Source organism: Callionymus lyra, chromosome 17 (assembly GCF_982586985.1).
Source record: "Callionymus lyra chromosome 17, fCalLyr1.hap1.1, whole genome shotgun sequence".
Classification (NCBI taxonomy): domain Eukaryota; kingdom Metazoa; phylum Chordata; class Actinopteri; order Syngnathiformes; family Callionymidae; genus Callionymus; species Callionymus lyra.
The window spans coordinates 2830256-2846972 of record NC_141834.1 but is presented as its reverse complement, the minus strand read 5'-3'; the positions used below and the strand labels follow the sequence as shown (position 1 = coordinate 2846972).

Sequence of the window (16717 nt, the reverse complement as noted above, 5' to 3'; positions counted from 1 at the left end):
GCGTATAACCCCTTAATACATGAGGGCCCTGATGAACAAGCTGATGATATAAGCTCTTTAGCTAAACCGATCTGCCGAGGCATCATGAAAGACCATAGGCATCAGAACCACCTTGATTTCTGGAAGCTGTGACATGAAAGAATCCGCAAAGTTTCATCTGGACCTTGGATATTTTCCCTCATGACTAGCTGTCTTCCATTCCTCTCATTCTGGGTCTGTCGCCCCACTTCTTTAGACCATTGTGCCACTCTGTTCTGGGCCCAGTGCCCACCACTCACTCGCCTCAAAAGTGACCAATCCCCCTGGCAGAGCACCCAAACAGAAGCTGCTGATGTCCCAATTGCATTCTCCTGCTTGGCTAAGAGGCTAGAGAGACCTCATCGACCCTGGTACTTCATTTGATGCATTCAGACGGAGAAGGACTTCTACATGGACAGACCTGGACCAGCATTGAGACCTCAGAGAAACCTTTAATGTAATCCATTATTGCAGTGAATGCTCAAAATGTCCACGCATGGATCTCTGCTTGCCTGTCTGGAGTTCATTTGTAAGTAACTTTTTTCTTCACGTCCGCACAGAGATCCTGGGATATAGTGTACATATATATATAAATCAACCTTTTAATGCAAACATTCTTAAGTTTCAACAGCTTGTTGTGACTGTTAACCGAAGGTTGTCTTGTACGGGATGTTTATGTAGAGACTAACTGTAAATCCATGTGTCAACTTGACTTTGTTAAATGCTGAAGCTGATGCCCATGTACTGTACCTACTGGATTTTTAGAAATATAAAAAAAACTTTTTTAACTTGTAAAAATCTCTAGAGCATTTCAATTTCCTTTAACTCTCTATATGCTTTTTGTGAATGTAAGATTAAGATTCTTAATAATAATTAAGTATCAGTAGTTTTGCTCCAGGTCCATCTTAGTCAAAAACCCAGAACACTGGTTAAACTGAATTAACCAAAGCAGAATGTTAAATCTGAGTTTGTAGCTTCTATATATATATATATATATATATGTATATATATATATATACACTGTATGTGTAACTGAGCGGGCCTTCTTGTAGAGCAGCAGATGAAAGGACAGCAAACAACACTCCGTTAGTGCAAGCAGCAGTTAATCGAACTGAAGGTCTATGAATCCTGAATGGAAGGGGGTCACGCCCGTGCATATAAAATATGGAGAAAAACGGGTAAAATCTTTGTCTAGCTGGTCAATCAGCATCCGGTTATGGCGCTCTACCATACTTTCTGAATTGGGATTGTATGCAGTCGTGCGGGTCTTTTCCACACCCAACCACCGACACGAGTGCTGTACGATCTCAGACTTAAACTGACGACCTTGGTCACTATGCAAAACTTCAGGAACATCACGCACAAGAAGAAAGTCCTGAATTAGACACCGTGCCACTGTACAAGATGTACCAATTACCCTGAGCATTCACAGGCAACTCCAAAATTTCCGTTGCCACTCTCTGTAGAGGTCAGAGCCACCCATCGGATTTGTGCCTGGGTGTTGGACACCTGCAAGTTTGACAAGGTTCACACTGCTCAGCTGAAAAAATGACCAGCCATGCAAATGTTGCAGGAGTTCAGGTACCAGCTTAGCAGGGATCACTACTTGGGTCCTTGACTCTCCAGTGGGCATCAACCGTACTGTGCGACATAGCAACCCATCCTTCACTGAAAGCCTACTGAACTCAACCCACAGCTTCCATAGATAAAGCGACGACCCCTGTCGAGATCAACCATCCTATTACGGTACTGATTTCCACGTCTTCTCTTTGCGTCGACAGCAATTCAGTGTAACCACACATTTCCTTGGTTGGATGCTCCACTGCCTTTTGAAGCTCAGCAGTAGAAGAAAAAAGAGTGGACCGCAGGACTGGCCCGGTCAACCTCGGCACTTCTGTCTAGCACAGAGTCTGGCTGGCACTGGCATTCTCACAGCTCTCTGCAATGACGAGAGCATCCTCCAAGTCTGTCGCACATTCTTCTAAACATTTAGCTTTTAAACAAGGTTCCAACCCTGCTAACGAATCTCGGAAACTTTTCTTCACGGTGTGCACTAAGGCCTCCATTACGAGCCGGCTTATGTACACCTCCAAACTTTGGACCTAGAGCCCTCATCCACGCTTCCATATTATTCTTGAATCTCTCAATGAATTGTCGTTGTCTAAACGCGAGACACTCTTTAGCCGCCTTATGGACCTTTTTTCATTAATGGGGGCAGACAATAGACAAGACAATTTATTGTTGTCCCACAATAAAAACGCTGCATGGCGGAGATTCAGGTTGGCAGGATTCTCTCCAGTTCGCTCTCATAGTCACCTTCACCTGTGTCTGCCTCCACTGCAACTTCTAGTGATCTGATGAAATGAAATGACAATGACAATGAAATATTGTCCTCCATCACCGGTAAAAAGGTGAAGGTAAATCCACTTTAAATCCGTTACTTTTCGGTTTGTCCATCTTGAACGGATCCTTGTGGTTCCAGATCTTTCTCGTCTGCACCGGTCGCGATATCCCACCACTGCCACCAGTAAGTAAGTAAGTAAGTAAGTCATTTTATTTGTATAGTGCTTTTCCAGACCAGGGTCACAAAGCGCTTAAACAATCAAAACAATATTTAATAAAGTATATACTTTAAAGATCAAGATAAAACTGATAGCACAACAGGAGTTCCAGAAAATCGAGGAAAAGCCTGAACAAATAAAAACGTCTTAAGATATTTCTTGAAGGAGTCAGTAGATCCATCAAGCGCAAAGAGAGAGGAAGATCGTTCCAAAGCTTAGGAGCAACAGTCTGGAAGGATTTCTCTCATCTGGTCCTGAACCGTGAGTGTGGAACCATCAGTAGATTCTGATCCACAGACCTCAGAGCCCGAGCTGGGGTGTAAGTCTGGATCAGATCAGTGATGTAAGGAGGAGCCTGACCATGAATAAATCTGAAAGTAAGAACCATAATTTTAAAGTTGATCCTGAAAGAAACTGGAAGCCAGTGAAGAGTTTTAAGGATCGGAGAAATGTGAGTTCTTCTAGAATTCTCGCTGCAGAGTTCTGAATCAACTGCAGGCGAGACAGCTCCTTCTTGTCCAGTGTAACATAGTAAGATGAAATATAGATATATATAGATATATATAGATATATCTATATATATATATTTATTGTTTTCACTTTGGTTTTCTTGGTCAGCAATGGAGTCTGAATAGATAGACCCGTTGAAAAAAAGTCCCAGAAATAATTCACTCGCTTTCATTTTAAAATAGATTTTAAACATAGGTGAGTGATGTAACTTTTAAAAAATATATATATTTCTATATAGTCTGTACAGAGCTTCCTTATTTTGACTTCTAGGCGTCCCAAAAAGTATTTTGGATTTATGTGAAAAGCTTGTGACTTAAAAATTAAAAGTTTTTATAATATGTAGTACAATGAAGGTGACGTCACGGGTGCGCTGGCACACATGGGTCGTGTTGTTGTGGCTGCTCGGGAACACGTGAGCAGCGGTGGCGCCTCCTAATGGCGGGAGAAACGACCCAGAGAGCAACAGCAGCAGCAACAGCAGCAACACACACACACACACACATTCGTTCGGACCCAGAACCTGGTACCGACGAGCGAGCTCGAGCAGAACCGCGGGAAGGACTCCTGTCTCCTCCTGATGCCCGACAGTCGCGGTGAGTGACTTCGCGTGAGACTCGCTGAAGTTGTCAGTCACTGGGATGTTTTTGCTCGCCGTGGAATTCCGTGACAGTGGGAGACAAAGGGTTGGAATCCAGTGGGAGAGAAGGAAGAACCAGGGCGAAGCGTTCCAGGCTTTCCTGGAATTGGCTTCATGTGACCCGCGTGTTTTTCCTGCTGTTGCTCTGGAGACGTGAACTATGTTTTTGTTCTACTCGCACTGTCGGGGATGGAGATGAAGTTCTTGATAAACTAGAATTCTGACTTTTACTTTTACTTCTCTTGAATCAACCATTATTGACTTTAGTGATTAAGTGCACGTGTGGAGCTGATCATTCCCATCACGCCCTTGACTACAAGTTTACGTCACAACTTTGTGTTTTAAAATGGAATTATTTTCACAAATGTATATACATTTTAAATAAACATGCAAAATGCATATGCTGGTTTTCTAGTTTTTTATAGTAGTTTTATCATTTTGAATGTTTAATTAAAAAAATAAACGTGTATATAAATGTATTCAATGTAGGATTTATTTTATTTTTAAACTCAATTGACTCTTTATTATTTTAAAATAAGTCAACGAACCCTTTTTTTTTTTCTTAAAGCGATATGACTTTCATAAAATCACCATAAGTTAATATTTACAATATTTTAACTTTTCAACAATATTCCTGAAGTCAAACACATTTTTTTTGTTATTTAATTCATTTCAGACAAATGATTTAATTTCTGCTCAATATCTTTAGAAATTCATTTATATATTAAACATGTCATAAATGTTGATATTTTTATTTAACTAAAAATAGATGAAAAAAGGAGATCAAGAACTAACACTAAGAATTCTGTAGAAGCAATAACGATTAAATAAAGAGGTATACTGACTTATCTGAATTAAATGACAATCATTTAAGACACATACTGGATTTTTGCTGTTTTTTTTCCCCAGTGGTCAGTGACCCGAGACAAGATCCTCATGCTACTACAAACATAGTTATGAGAACAAGTTTTGTTTGTTGAACTTGAGCATACTTTAATCTTCTTTGCTGCAGTAAGTATGTGAATCAACCCCTGTGTAAAAACAGTTGTGACACGGGTGTTGGACTCTCTAGTTCCGTCATCACAGGTGTTGCGTAATCATGTGAGTTTATATGCACTTCACAGGAAGTGCTCAATGAAACAGTCCCGCCATAATATTCCAGCGTGGTTTCACACATACAGCCAGAACAGGGAAGTCGGAACAATGAGTCTTGTGACACAAAGGGTTGTGCAAGGTGGTCCAGTCTTACAAAGAAGAATCAGAATCAGAGCAAGAACTAAAACCAATGAGTAACATCAAAAAGTGTGTATTTCACCACTACTGAGGTCACAACTGACTGTAAACTGATCTTAAACTACATTCATCATAGTCATATAAAACATTTATAAATATTTCCAGCTGTAAAATAACGTGTTTTTTGCAAAAAAAGAAATATGAACAGTTTTCAATTTAAAGTTCTCCATTATTTCTTTACATAAGAATTCATTTTTGACTAAAAAAAACAACCTGTGACAACAATATTTTGATTATTTCCTCTTATTAATCAAGGTAAATGTCACACTTTTATTTATTTTCTAACTGCATGTTTTAAAAACACAATGAAATGTATGTATTTTTTAAACTACAAAATGTATATATTTTTTTCTGATACTCAATGCCAAAACATTGGCTTGTTTTTAAGTCACGTTTCCTTTCTTTCTATTCCCTGTCTTTATACACCGACTTCATACCTCTTTTGTTTGTGTAAAAGTTGAGGTTCACTTTGGGAATTGTGTGATAAAAAGACCCGAGTTCTGCAACAATTAGAGCCAAAATCAGGTTCTGTGAAATCATTTGAGATTGTTGTGTTTTCATATTTCAAGACACATGTTGTATTTCTTCACTTCACTCTGTTATGTTGAAGGACCATGATGCATTGTGAGGAGGCCCCTGGTGGGTTGTGTAACTGGTGTTTTCTTGAGAAACTGGATCTTCTTTATCGTTCCCTCACCAGTGATGAGTCCGGCTGCACGTGTTCAGACCTGCTGTGACTTCAGGGAGACGTTAGAGGTTCAGATAAATCATTTGGACATGTTTGTGATTATTGACTTGTGTGTTGATGCAACATTTTTACTTGCTTATACAGGTAGTTTAAACAGGTCTTAGTACAAATTTAAAAAACTTTATGCCTTTTAGGAACAATTTTTATATAAATTTGTGAAACGCCTAGAATAAATAAATATGTATTAATAATACAGTTTTTCTTTTTTAATACAGTTAATTTACTAGATTCAGGATGTTTAATTCCTGATGAAATTAAGTTTTATAAGTTTTTTTATTTCTTGTTACATTTTACAACATGCAAGTAGGGAAAAGTCAGAAATGTCAGCAAAAGACTTGTAAAGCAGCAACCAGATTAAGAGTTAAACCCGAAATCTGCATTTTCAGAAGTCCATGTACAATTAAGTGTCAGGTTTGGTTTAAAAATACAAAGTTATGCAATAATGCTGGGTCGTTCTTTATTATTTAAAAATGACTTTAATAGAGACATAAGCACAGTTATGCTATAAAGTCAAAAGTGGATATTCAAAGGTCTGTTGGCATCATTTTTGTAGCTCAAGGAACACAACATTTTACAAACACAGTTAAACGGAGTTTAAAATGGTGACAGCAGTCGTGTTCTATGATGTGTGTGGCATTTGTACAAACTTTATTTAAAAAGGTAATTCAATGCCTAGAGCTCTAGATCGCTGTTGACTTTAACCATGATGGGGTGGGACCTGTGTACCTGCTCCTGGATTAGCATAATCTCACCAAACCCGTCTCCCGGACGGTTTGCTCACAGGCTGAAATTCTGAGTCACATCTGGGGTTGCCGCACGACTCAAGTCCTGACATGATGGATCATGTCAGCGGCTGATGACAGCTGTCACACGACTGGGAGTCTGTTCTGAAACTACGCCGATATCTGGAGTGACGACTGTCCTTTTATTAACTCTTAAAATATCACATGGGGCCATTAAACTGTATTCAAAGTAAAACTACAAATGTAATTAATTTTTCAAATATAAAGTTTTTAAAGTTCTTGTTTGTTTTGTCTGTTTGTTTTTCTATGATGTACTGTACATGTAACCCAAATATATTTAAAATGAGTTGATAGATAAGCGAACAACACTTTTAGCTTATCTTTTATGTCATGGAAGAATATGTAAATATTTTTGTCATTATGGCCATTTACACTTAAACAAATAACCTAATCAAACAAATTATGTTTAAGGAGTTAAATCCAGGTTAGAAGTTTTCAAGGCGTCCAAAAAAAAAAAAAAATTGATTATTGATCAGAACCGTTTCAGAATCAAAACTCATATTTTTCTACTGACTTTTGTTCGCACAGATGGTATGTGGTGGACATCGCTGTGTGTCTCAGGAAGGAAGAATCGAGCTTCTGTTCATGAATGTCGTTAGACATGCACTGAAGACTTTTGCCTGCTTGCTTGTGTGTCATTGCCATTCATCGCGGCGTGTAACGTCCACGACACACTTCCAAGGCCGACGAGCTACAAAGATGACTTTGTCGACAGGCAGCTGGGTTCTCGCCCATCTCACCGTCGCCCACCGCTTTCCTTATATGGTCGTATGGATTAATTTCAGCTCAACTAAGCAGTAAATCTAAATCTGTAGCTTCTTATCTCAACCCTGATGAATACTGATCTCATGTATGTCAGTTACGGCTGTTTCAACCAGTTCCTTTTTCCAGACAGACAAAATCTATCATCATAATTAACCCCTTTGTTTTGAGTAGGAGTGAAACGGCAAATGTCCAGGAGTGCTGGGGTCACTGAAGTTTGAATGGCTGAGCACTTTACATTCCGTTTGAGTCTGTGTCGTCTTGAGAGCAGAGTTAAGTCATCTGACGGCGTGTCCTCTTTATCTGTTGTTACTGGAATTCAAGGCACGTCAATTCAAGATTCTTTTGTAGTTTTTTCAGGAATGTCTTCTGCTGGATGGTCGCATGAACTCCCTCTTGCGTGTCTGAGCGCCTCACAGACGTGTCTCTGGCCTCCACTGTGTAACAATGATGGTCGTTCTTCAGATGGACAACGTGTGCTGTGACAATGGTGGATTGTTGCGTCCTTGAAGACGTCATCCTCCACACAAACATGGTTTGGATCTGGAGCTCTGCTGTTCCAGACATGCCCGCGTTCTGTTCAAATATAACGTTCAGTATTTTCTTCTCGTCACCATCCTCGTCCGATCTGTCGGCCATGGTCCAGCGTGTCATCCGTTCCCTCTGTGCTTGTGACTCCCCAGTGTTTCCTGTGTGGCGGGGGATCGGAGCCACCGGTGGCGTCGCAGCCGGCTGGAGCCAGGGATGGGGGCGCTGTTTGAAGTGGGAGCCCACAGCGGTGGGAGAAGGAGCCAAGATCCCGGTCCATGAGTACCCCGTCTGGTTGGTGCTGTGCAGAGGGGGACACGCCCGGATCAGGGAGGTCTGTCAGAGAGGGAGGGGGGCGATCAGACTGCCCACGGACATGCTGAGCATCAAACTCCCTCAACTGTTGGACGTCAACCAGGTCCCCAAGGTGAGACCTCTGCATGTCTGACAGGTGCAGAGCTTCACTGGCTGTAAAACTACATTATTCTAGGTTCATGTTCCACGTCTTGATGTTCATCTTCTTGCACTTGCACCTGGAATATTTATGCCCTTTAAAGCGATTGTCACAAGAAGTCAAAGATTTCATTATTATCCACAACCCATTACATCCTGGTGGTCTGCATTTATAAATGTGCAGGATCAATAAAATGTATGTAACTTCATCACTTGTGAAACTCGTCTTCCTCAGGTGTTTTGGGAGGACGGCATCATCTCTGGATACCGACACCCTCAGAGCTCGGCACTCGACTGTGTTCTCAGCAGCTTCCAGATGACCAATGAGACTGTCAACATCTGGACACACTTCCTGCCGACATGGTGGGAGAACAAATGATTTTGTTCACTGAATCACGCAGATTTGAAGATAATGCTCAGCTCAGGTTTGTCAGGGCAGGAAGTGACCCTAAGACGTGTTTGTAGGTACTTCCTGTGGAACTTGAGCGCCCTCTCGTCCAGCCTCAACTTCCTGAGCGACAGCTACACTTGGCCGCTGCTGGTGTACATGCTGCTCATCTGCATCTACCCCTTCACCTCCAGCCTGGCTCACACCTTCAGCAGCATGTCGGCCGAGTCCAGACACATCTGCTACTTCTTCGACTACGGAGCCCTGAGCCTCTACAGCCTTGGTACACACCCGCATGTGCTTTATACTGTTCATTTTTTATTAGTTTATATTTTAGTTTAAAGTAATTTAAATGGATTTTTCTATTACATCATATTTGATTTTCTCTCTTCAGACATCCTGCTTTAAATGATTATTCATTATCAATAAAAATGTCCATAAAGTCAATTAATAAATGTAAATGAAGAAAAATGATCATCAAGGAAATCAATGTTAATGTACATTATTCCAATAAATACTCCATTAATGTAACTTGTACATGATATGACTTTTGAAGTAAAAAGAAAACCATTTGTGACAAAGTTTTTAAGAATTAAATGATAAAAAGATTTAAAAAAAAAAAAAAAGACTAATCATTATAATAATTGTTTTAAATGGTAAATAGACTTCAAGGATATCATATTTCTTGCAGTCAAATGTTTCTGTTATTGTATTCTCTCTGATTTTCTCCTGGTAAATGATGTGTCTGTGTTCAGGTTGTGCCATCAGCTACTGCTACTACGTGATGCCCGACTGTTGGGTGAATAGTTGGCTGCATCAACACTTCGTCCTCATCGCCGTCGGGAACTCTCTGTTCTGCACCAGCTTGTCTTGTTACTCCAGGTGACTCCAGCGTTCATCAACACAAACTAATATTTGTCCTTGTTCACATGATCATTTCTAAATATCGGTTCTCAGATGAAGGACTATTAAATCTGAAAGATCAACAAACGTGTAAACATACCCTGGGTGGCACTATTTGAACAGTGTAATATAGCTTTGTCACGAGTGAAAAGGGATGATCTGCTATTTATTTTCAAAATATTTTCTTTCAATTTCTCTTTTTTTTAATAAGTTGCATTACTTATGACAAGACAAATGAGTAAAAATCTTCAGTGAAAGAAAATATTTCCATAAATCAGAAGTTAAGATATTCTTTGAGACATAGATCTGAATCTAGACAAGCGCAGTTTTGATAAAAGACAAGAAACAAAAAACAAACAGTTAGCTGGATGTTATTGTATTTCTAAAAAAAGGCTCATGTCAGAGGACAGACATGAAAAAAACAACTAATGATACATAAAAATTAATAAAAACAAATTTAAGAAAGATTTGAATTAATGATTTTCATGTTAACAAATTGGACTAAAATCTAAATTAATTCCAATAACCATCACACATGCCAGTCATGATCAGGGTTCATGTCAGGTCCAAGTCCCTTTTCATCTGAACCTGATCCCACAGAAAGACTAACAGATTAAAGCATAATCAGATTTATGAGATTATGTAAAGTTCAAAGTTGCGGCAGAGGGGAAAAAAGTTGTTTTTAACTAATTATTTTAACTTTCACTATGACTGAACTATGACCTCAACTGCTGCTGTCGGAACCACATGAAGTTTTTTCTTTTGTCTCTATAGTGATGTATATTTGGTCTAATTAAGACCCTCATCTGATTTCTTCTTCCTGTGTGTCCGCAGGTTTCTTGAAGTTCAATTCCCACAAAGAAGTAAGGTTGTTCGAACTGTGGCGTTTGTGATCCCGTTTGTCTTCGACACCATTCCACTTTTCTACAGGGTAAATCTGACTCTAATAGCTGTGGTTTCCACCCTGCTTGCACTCTCTTCTTAACCTCCTTCCTCTCTGTCAGTATGTGTGTTACTGAAGAAGATGCAAACTTTTTTTATCTGGTTTAACTTTTCATCTGAGTTCTGAAAACATTTTTCCTTATGTAACCTTGCTGGAATTCTGTCGACACAGAAGAATCAGGAAGTTGTCGTTGATATCACAACCTTTCAGAAGTCGTTATTAAATGAATCTGTGAGTGACTAAATATTTTCTGTCGTCAACTGTTCAGATCCTCCTGTGCTGTGGAGGAAACTTTAGCTCCGGAGATGCCTTGTCCAGCCACTGCTACCACCTTCTCTTTGCCTTCCTCACCTGCTTCCTCTTCACCTCACACCTGCCAGAGAGACTGGCACCAGGGCGCTTCGACTACTTCGGTACGTCCATGTTCTTGACAGAAACTTGTTTTTAAAATGTTACATGCAATATTGTTTTTTATTATATTTGATTTACTTTACTATTACAATTTAAATGTAAATATTATCAACAAAACAAAACAAATCTTGTAGCATCACAAGTGACCTCCAAACTTCATTACAGAAGTTGTCCAAAGAAAGTTATTAATATAAAGTGCTGTGAAGAAGAAGTAAAAGTTACATTTCACAAATGATGAATGGTGAGGAAAGGAAGAAGCAACAGAAGTGAGGATATGCAGTTCAAGTGTTTGACCAGCAGAGGACCTCCTCTCCCTCACAGGTCACAGCCACCAGCTGTTCCACATCTGTGCAGTGGTCGGGACACACTTCCAGATGCAGGGTGTGATCGCAGACATGAGCTCCCGGCGAGCGTGGATGCTCGCTCACGGGGCCTCGCCCTCGTTGCTCGGCACCGGTGGGGCCCTGATGGTTAGTCTCCTGCTCAACCTGGGAATCATCAGCGTCTTCAGCGCCCCACTGCTCTGGAAGTGCTACGACTCTTCCTCCTCGTCCTCCTCCTCCTCCTCCACCTCCTCCTCCACCTCCTCCTGCCAGCGCCTCTTGTCTGCTCGAGACAACAAGGAGCAGTGATCGCGAGTGTCGACGCTGACGACCCGCAGCTCCACATTTATTTATTCTGGACTGCGGGTGGAATGAAGCGGTAACACTCGTTTTTCAAAAACAGGACTAAAACAACAACTTAAACTGGAATTCTTTGACGCAAACAACACAAACCTCTGCACGTTTAAATATACGTCACCATGGGAACCATGTCACTCCCTGCTGGTCCTGTGACGAGCTGCTCACTGATGTGCCTGCTTATGTTTCACAAACGTACGTCTTCACTTGTTCATCTTTGTCTGTACTTGATGTTTTCACCACTTTCCTAGCACTTTTTTCACTCAGATGTCCGATGTGCCTGAATATTAAGGTTTTTTGGAACTTGTTAATTCTAGTCTAACAAATGCTTTAGTACGTTTGGTGGTTCTGGCAACAGGTTTGTTTTCAGATACTTTAACACAATCATTTGTCAGATATTTTATCTATGGATTATAAACACTTTTTCCATTGTCTCCGTTTCTATTCCCACTAAATCTGTCTGTGTTGTATTGGGTTCCCATTAATAGTCTACATCTTAATAAATTAATTTAGCAGGTAGAGCGAACGCAACCAGTAGGTGTCGCTGTGGTTGAGTAAAAGTAGAATAACAGTGTGCGTTGAAGTGTCTCAGCCTTGTCTGATGGTTTCAACAACACAACGTAGCATGAAGGTTCTCACCCTCCTCTTCCTCACCTGTCTTTCCACTCGCACCCCTCAATGTTTTATTTAAGAACCTGGAGTTTGTCTCAGTGGAAGTTAAACGCAGAGAGCAACTGTTTGGAATGTTTTTGTGTAGAAAGAAAAAGTTGTTGGTGCATTTTATACTTTGATATGAAGCTTTGAATACTCGGTGTCTTTTAAAGTACGATTCTGTGTTTGTCTCTGTGTCATTCGGTGCTTTATTTGTGTAATAAATATTTCTATGTATTGTAAACTTGTTCTTGCTACAAATTTTTTATCTGCAGTTCGATCTCAATGCCAGCAGAGGTCAGCATTAACTGCATAGCAGTCTGCCAACATGACTGTTGGGCGCAAAGGACACGATTAAAACACTGAATGTATGCATGTATGTAGAAAAATTGATGAAATACACAAATCTAATATATCCTTGCACTGGTAACGCATCCAAAACACAAATTTAAGTAGATGCTTAACGTTAAACGCATAGATTTAGATATGCAAACAGTGCTACAATGCAACAGTTTAATTTAACATCTGCAGGAAACTCCTCTGCGTGTTCTACCAGTCTGTGGTGGCCAGTGTACTGTTTATGCCGTGTTGGGGTTGGAATGTGTCCAAGAGAACTTTTACTACAAGCAAAATGCTTGCAACCCAATCAAAAACTAAAATTTTTACAAATAAACTACAAAAAAAACCCCACAAAAACAGGAGCTCAGTATCATTTCTTTCCTGGTCATAATGTTATGGTTTATTTGTGTCATACTAGTATGACACATCTTGTGAAGGCAAATCTGAATAAAACGTTTTACTCGTGTTGACTTTATTTGATATTTAGTTTTTCATCGGTTAAACCCAGTGTTATGGTAAAAGGCAAATGTGTGTGTTTACGAGCTGGTTTAGGTTTGGAAAATTTGATTTATCAATTAAAAACAACGATAAGAAAAATAAATGAAATTAACAAATAAAGTGAAAAAAATTATGGGTGCACCGATCATTATTATTGTGGCCAATACATTTTTGAGAGTCTCAACAGGCTGATACTTGCCCAAATGATTTCTTCTAGGTACTTGAACTTTTCTTAACGTTCCTATTGACAACACACAAATAGTTAACAAAAACAACGTTTTAAAAACACAGTGTTGACAACAGTGAAATAATCAAACAAAAATCATAATTTCTCTATTATCGGCGAACCATCAGTCAAGTCTTTCTGTTTTCCATGTACTACTTTTTTCATTAAAGTGATAGTGTTCAGTTATAGTGTTTGGCGTTTAATTTTAAAACTTTATACGTTATTGAATGCACCACAGCAATCCCATTGTCATTGAATACATCATTGATGTCAAAGAGGAGCAAGGTAAGTTAACTGACATTGTGTTTCTTCCCGTCTTTACCTCATCCACGCATTTATTGTTGATTTATTTTAGAAGAGTAATAACATGAACTTGTATCTTTTGATCATTGTGTCTGAACGAAATAGCCTCTTATGAAGAAAATAATATCACTCGACACAGATCTCAAATTGTCAACCTTTCTCACGATACTTGCTCTGACATGTGAGCTGATGGAACTGAATGATGGCATGTAAAGTAACGAGTTACACAGATGTTAAAATCACAGTAATGATTAACACGTTACGTTTTTTGACAAAGTAATTAGTTACAGCAAAAACTAACGTAGTTACTGTATCGCCTTCATCCCAACACTGGTTAAACCTAGTCAACAGTCCAGGAGACTCGCATCAGAATGGACTCAACAACTGCTTGGACGCTTTCTACTCCATTGAGTCCTCTTGTGGACACATGTGTCATCACGTGTTACTCGACAAACTCCATTTCAATCCTCCTGTGTTTGTTGGACCGAGTTGTCTTCTATTGAGGTGTTGTCTCGTGTGACTACATCTGAATAGAAGAAAGGTTGCTCTGGCTCCGGTCGTTCCACTTCCTCTCAGCCATCTTTAATTACTAAAGCAGCCTCACGCTGGGTCGGCCGGTCAAGTACTCACACAAGTTCATTAATCCCCCCGACCGCAATGAATCGACGGCCATTATCAATCTGAGTAATTATCAAATCAATAATCCAGCGCCGCAGCGCGTGGATGATTAAAAAGGCGAGTTCTAATTGGACCTCCATCTCCAAAATAGCCTCATTTCCAGGCTTATTATGTTCTGGATCCAGCAGGAGTGCTTATTAAAAAGGTTCATTCTGAAACCACAAATGGATCTTGGGGATAACGGGCACAAATACGGCAGCGTGGGTGAGAGTGGGTGGGGGGGTGAGGAGAGGGGGTCTGCACTCTGAAGAAACAATGACTCGAGTCCTCCAAGTGTTTTCATCCGCGGCTTGGGGAGAGAAAAGAGGAAGAGGTTGATAGCATTACTCATAATCCATTACCGCTGCCCGGGGCCTGGGTACACTACGGGGGGTGAGGACTGTGAAATGTACTATTATTTTATTTATTATTTCATTTTGATAAGCAAGGTCCTTTCAACGCAGCTCAGTGACGGGTCAAAATAATAGAAGGTTCATGAAAAGACTCAAGACGTGAACCGGATCCTAAAGTAGGCGACTCAATGTGTCGATTCAGACCCAGCATTCACAGGTCAATTTTTGAGTTTCACCTTAAAACGGACTCGTATTTTATATTTGTGTAATTTTCAGCATGAAACAAAATTGTTTTTATCTAATTGAAGTGATATATAACATAGTATTTATTTAGCGCTTTTTGGTACACAATGGTTATACAACAAGAATGGAAACGGAGAAGAAAAAGGTTTGAACAAATACAGAAAAGACAATCACAAGTAAGCAATTTTGAGGACTGATGCAAAAGTCTGAAGTGAATCGGGGTTCCTGGTGGGTTGAGCGAGTGAGTTCCAGAGTGTGGGGGCGGCAGCTGATAAGGATCGTTACCCCAGGGTTCTTTGATTTGTCCTCAGGGGAGTGAGAAGGTTGCAATTGGAGGATCTGAGGCGGCGGGTTGGACAGTATGAGGGGGGCCAGATTATTGAGGGACTTGTAGGTGATGAGGAGAACCTTGTATTGTATGTGGTGTGTGATAGAGAGCCAGTGGGGTTCTATGATTAAGGGGGTGATGTGGTCTGTGAGCAGACGGGCAGCAGAGTTCTGGATGTATTGTAGTTTGTGGAGATGGGAGGAGGGGAGCCCGTAGAGGAGGCTATTGCAGTATTCTGGAGGTTATGAAGGCGTCGACGAAGCAGTGGATTGTGAAAGGGAGGGATGGAGATGGGATACATTGCAGAGGACAATGAAGTTTGGGTTGTATTATTTGTGTGAGGTTTGAATGAGAGGGTGGAGTTGAGGATAAGACTGCGTACGGAGGGGGAAGGAAGGAGTGAGTTGTTGTCAAGGGTGAGGGCGACGACCTGGATCGATAAGAGCAGAAGTTCTGTTTTGTTGCTGTTGAGTTTTAGGAAATTGTTTTGGTGTGTGATGGTGGAGAGAATGACTGAGGTGATAGATTTAGTGGATATGTTCACCCGGGTGCTGTCGACAAATGAAGTCCATGGTTGCGGATGATGTGACCGAGGGGAAGCATGTGGAATATAAAGAAGTCCGAGCACAGAACCTTGTAGTACTGAAGGGAAAACACCACATTAGACAAGAAATATTGGACGATTAAACATAACTTTAACTTTTATCAGCCAACATGGGCCTGGTCATCAAGTTTTATTAGAAAGCAACTTACATTTTCTTTACCTTGCAGCAAGGACTCGGAATTATTTTATCTGAGAATGTAGGTTCTTCTTTAAAGTTTAGTATAACCTGCTCAGTCCAACTGTGACGAGCCCTTAGAGGTAAATGAAAACAACAAACTTGAGTTTCCATATATATATATTTAGATACACAATATTTACACTCTGTATGTACACTTGAAGATGTAAGTTTTTGACACTAAACTTTTTTCTCCGCGGTGTCTGTTGAACCATTTGTCTCTTGCTCAGCCATCTTCCCCCTAAACCAACCGAGCTTCGCCTCCCCACTTCCCTCCTCCCTGTCTCACCCCACGACCACTGTAGCACTGCATCACTCCTGAAAAAGCAAGCAAGTGAGTTCTCATTAAAAATATCGTCAAGTTTCAGTTCTGTACATTTAAACTCCTTCATATCAAAACTGGACTGTACAAAACGTAACAAGTCTTCTAGGCCCGAACTTAAATCTCATGCACAAGGAAAAGTACCATTCTGAGATTGACCCGGGAACGTCAAGAATATGCCGACAATGGAGCGAACGAGTTAAAGCTGAAACATGTTTTCCTTCCTTTGTAAACTGGAGGTTTTCTTTACCCTAGTCTGAGAGCAGTTCGTAGTGTCACAGTGTTTTCACAGGAAAATAAACGTCAAAGGTTTTAAACACGTAAACATTCGACAGGCAAACGTTGAAAAGCATTCAGAAAGAAAAGCGGAGTCGGGGTTT

General features: G+C 40.3%; 1 protein-coding gene across 2 annotated transcripts; it reads left to right on the top strand.

Annotated features, from left to right (window-relative positions):
* The first annotated feature begins 463 nt into the window (after positions 1–463).
* On the top strand, positions 464–12705 carry paqr6 (progestin and adipoQ receptor family member VI). 2 transcript variants are annotated; one of them, XM_087812679.1, is made up of 8 exons: positions 464–547; positions 8016–8287; positions 8549–8676; positions 8779–8984; positions 9457–9583; positions 10439–10535; positions 10816–10960; positions 11280–12705. In XM_087812679.1, the coding sequence occupies exons 1-8, from the start codon at positions 496–498 to the stop codon at positions 11588–11590; spliced, it is 1338 nt and encodes a 445-aa protein (XP_087668805.1). In that variant the 5' UTR covers positions 464–495; the 3' UTR covers positions 11591–12705. The 2 variants fall into 2 exon arrangements, with proteins under 2 accessions (XP_087668805.1, XP_087668806.1); XM_087812680.1 differs by lacking the exon at positions 464–547 and adding an exon at positions 3559–3682.
* Positions 12706–16717: the final 4012 nt, after the last annotated feature.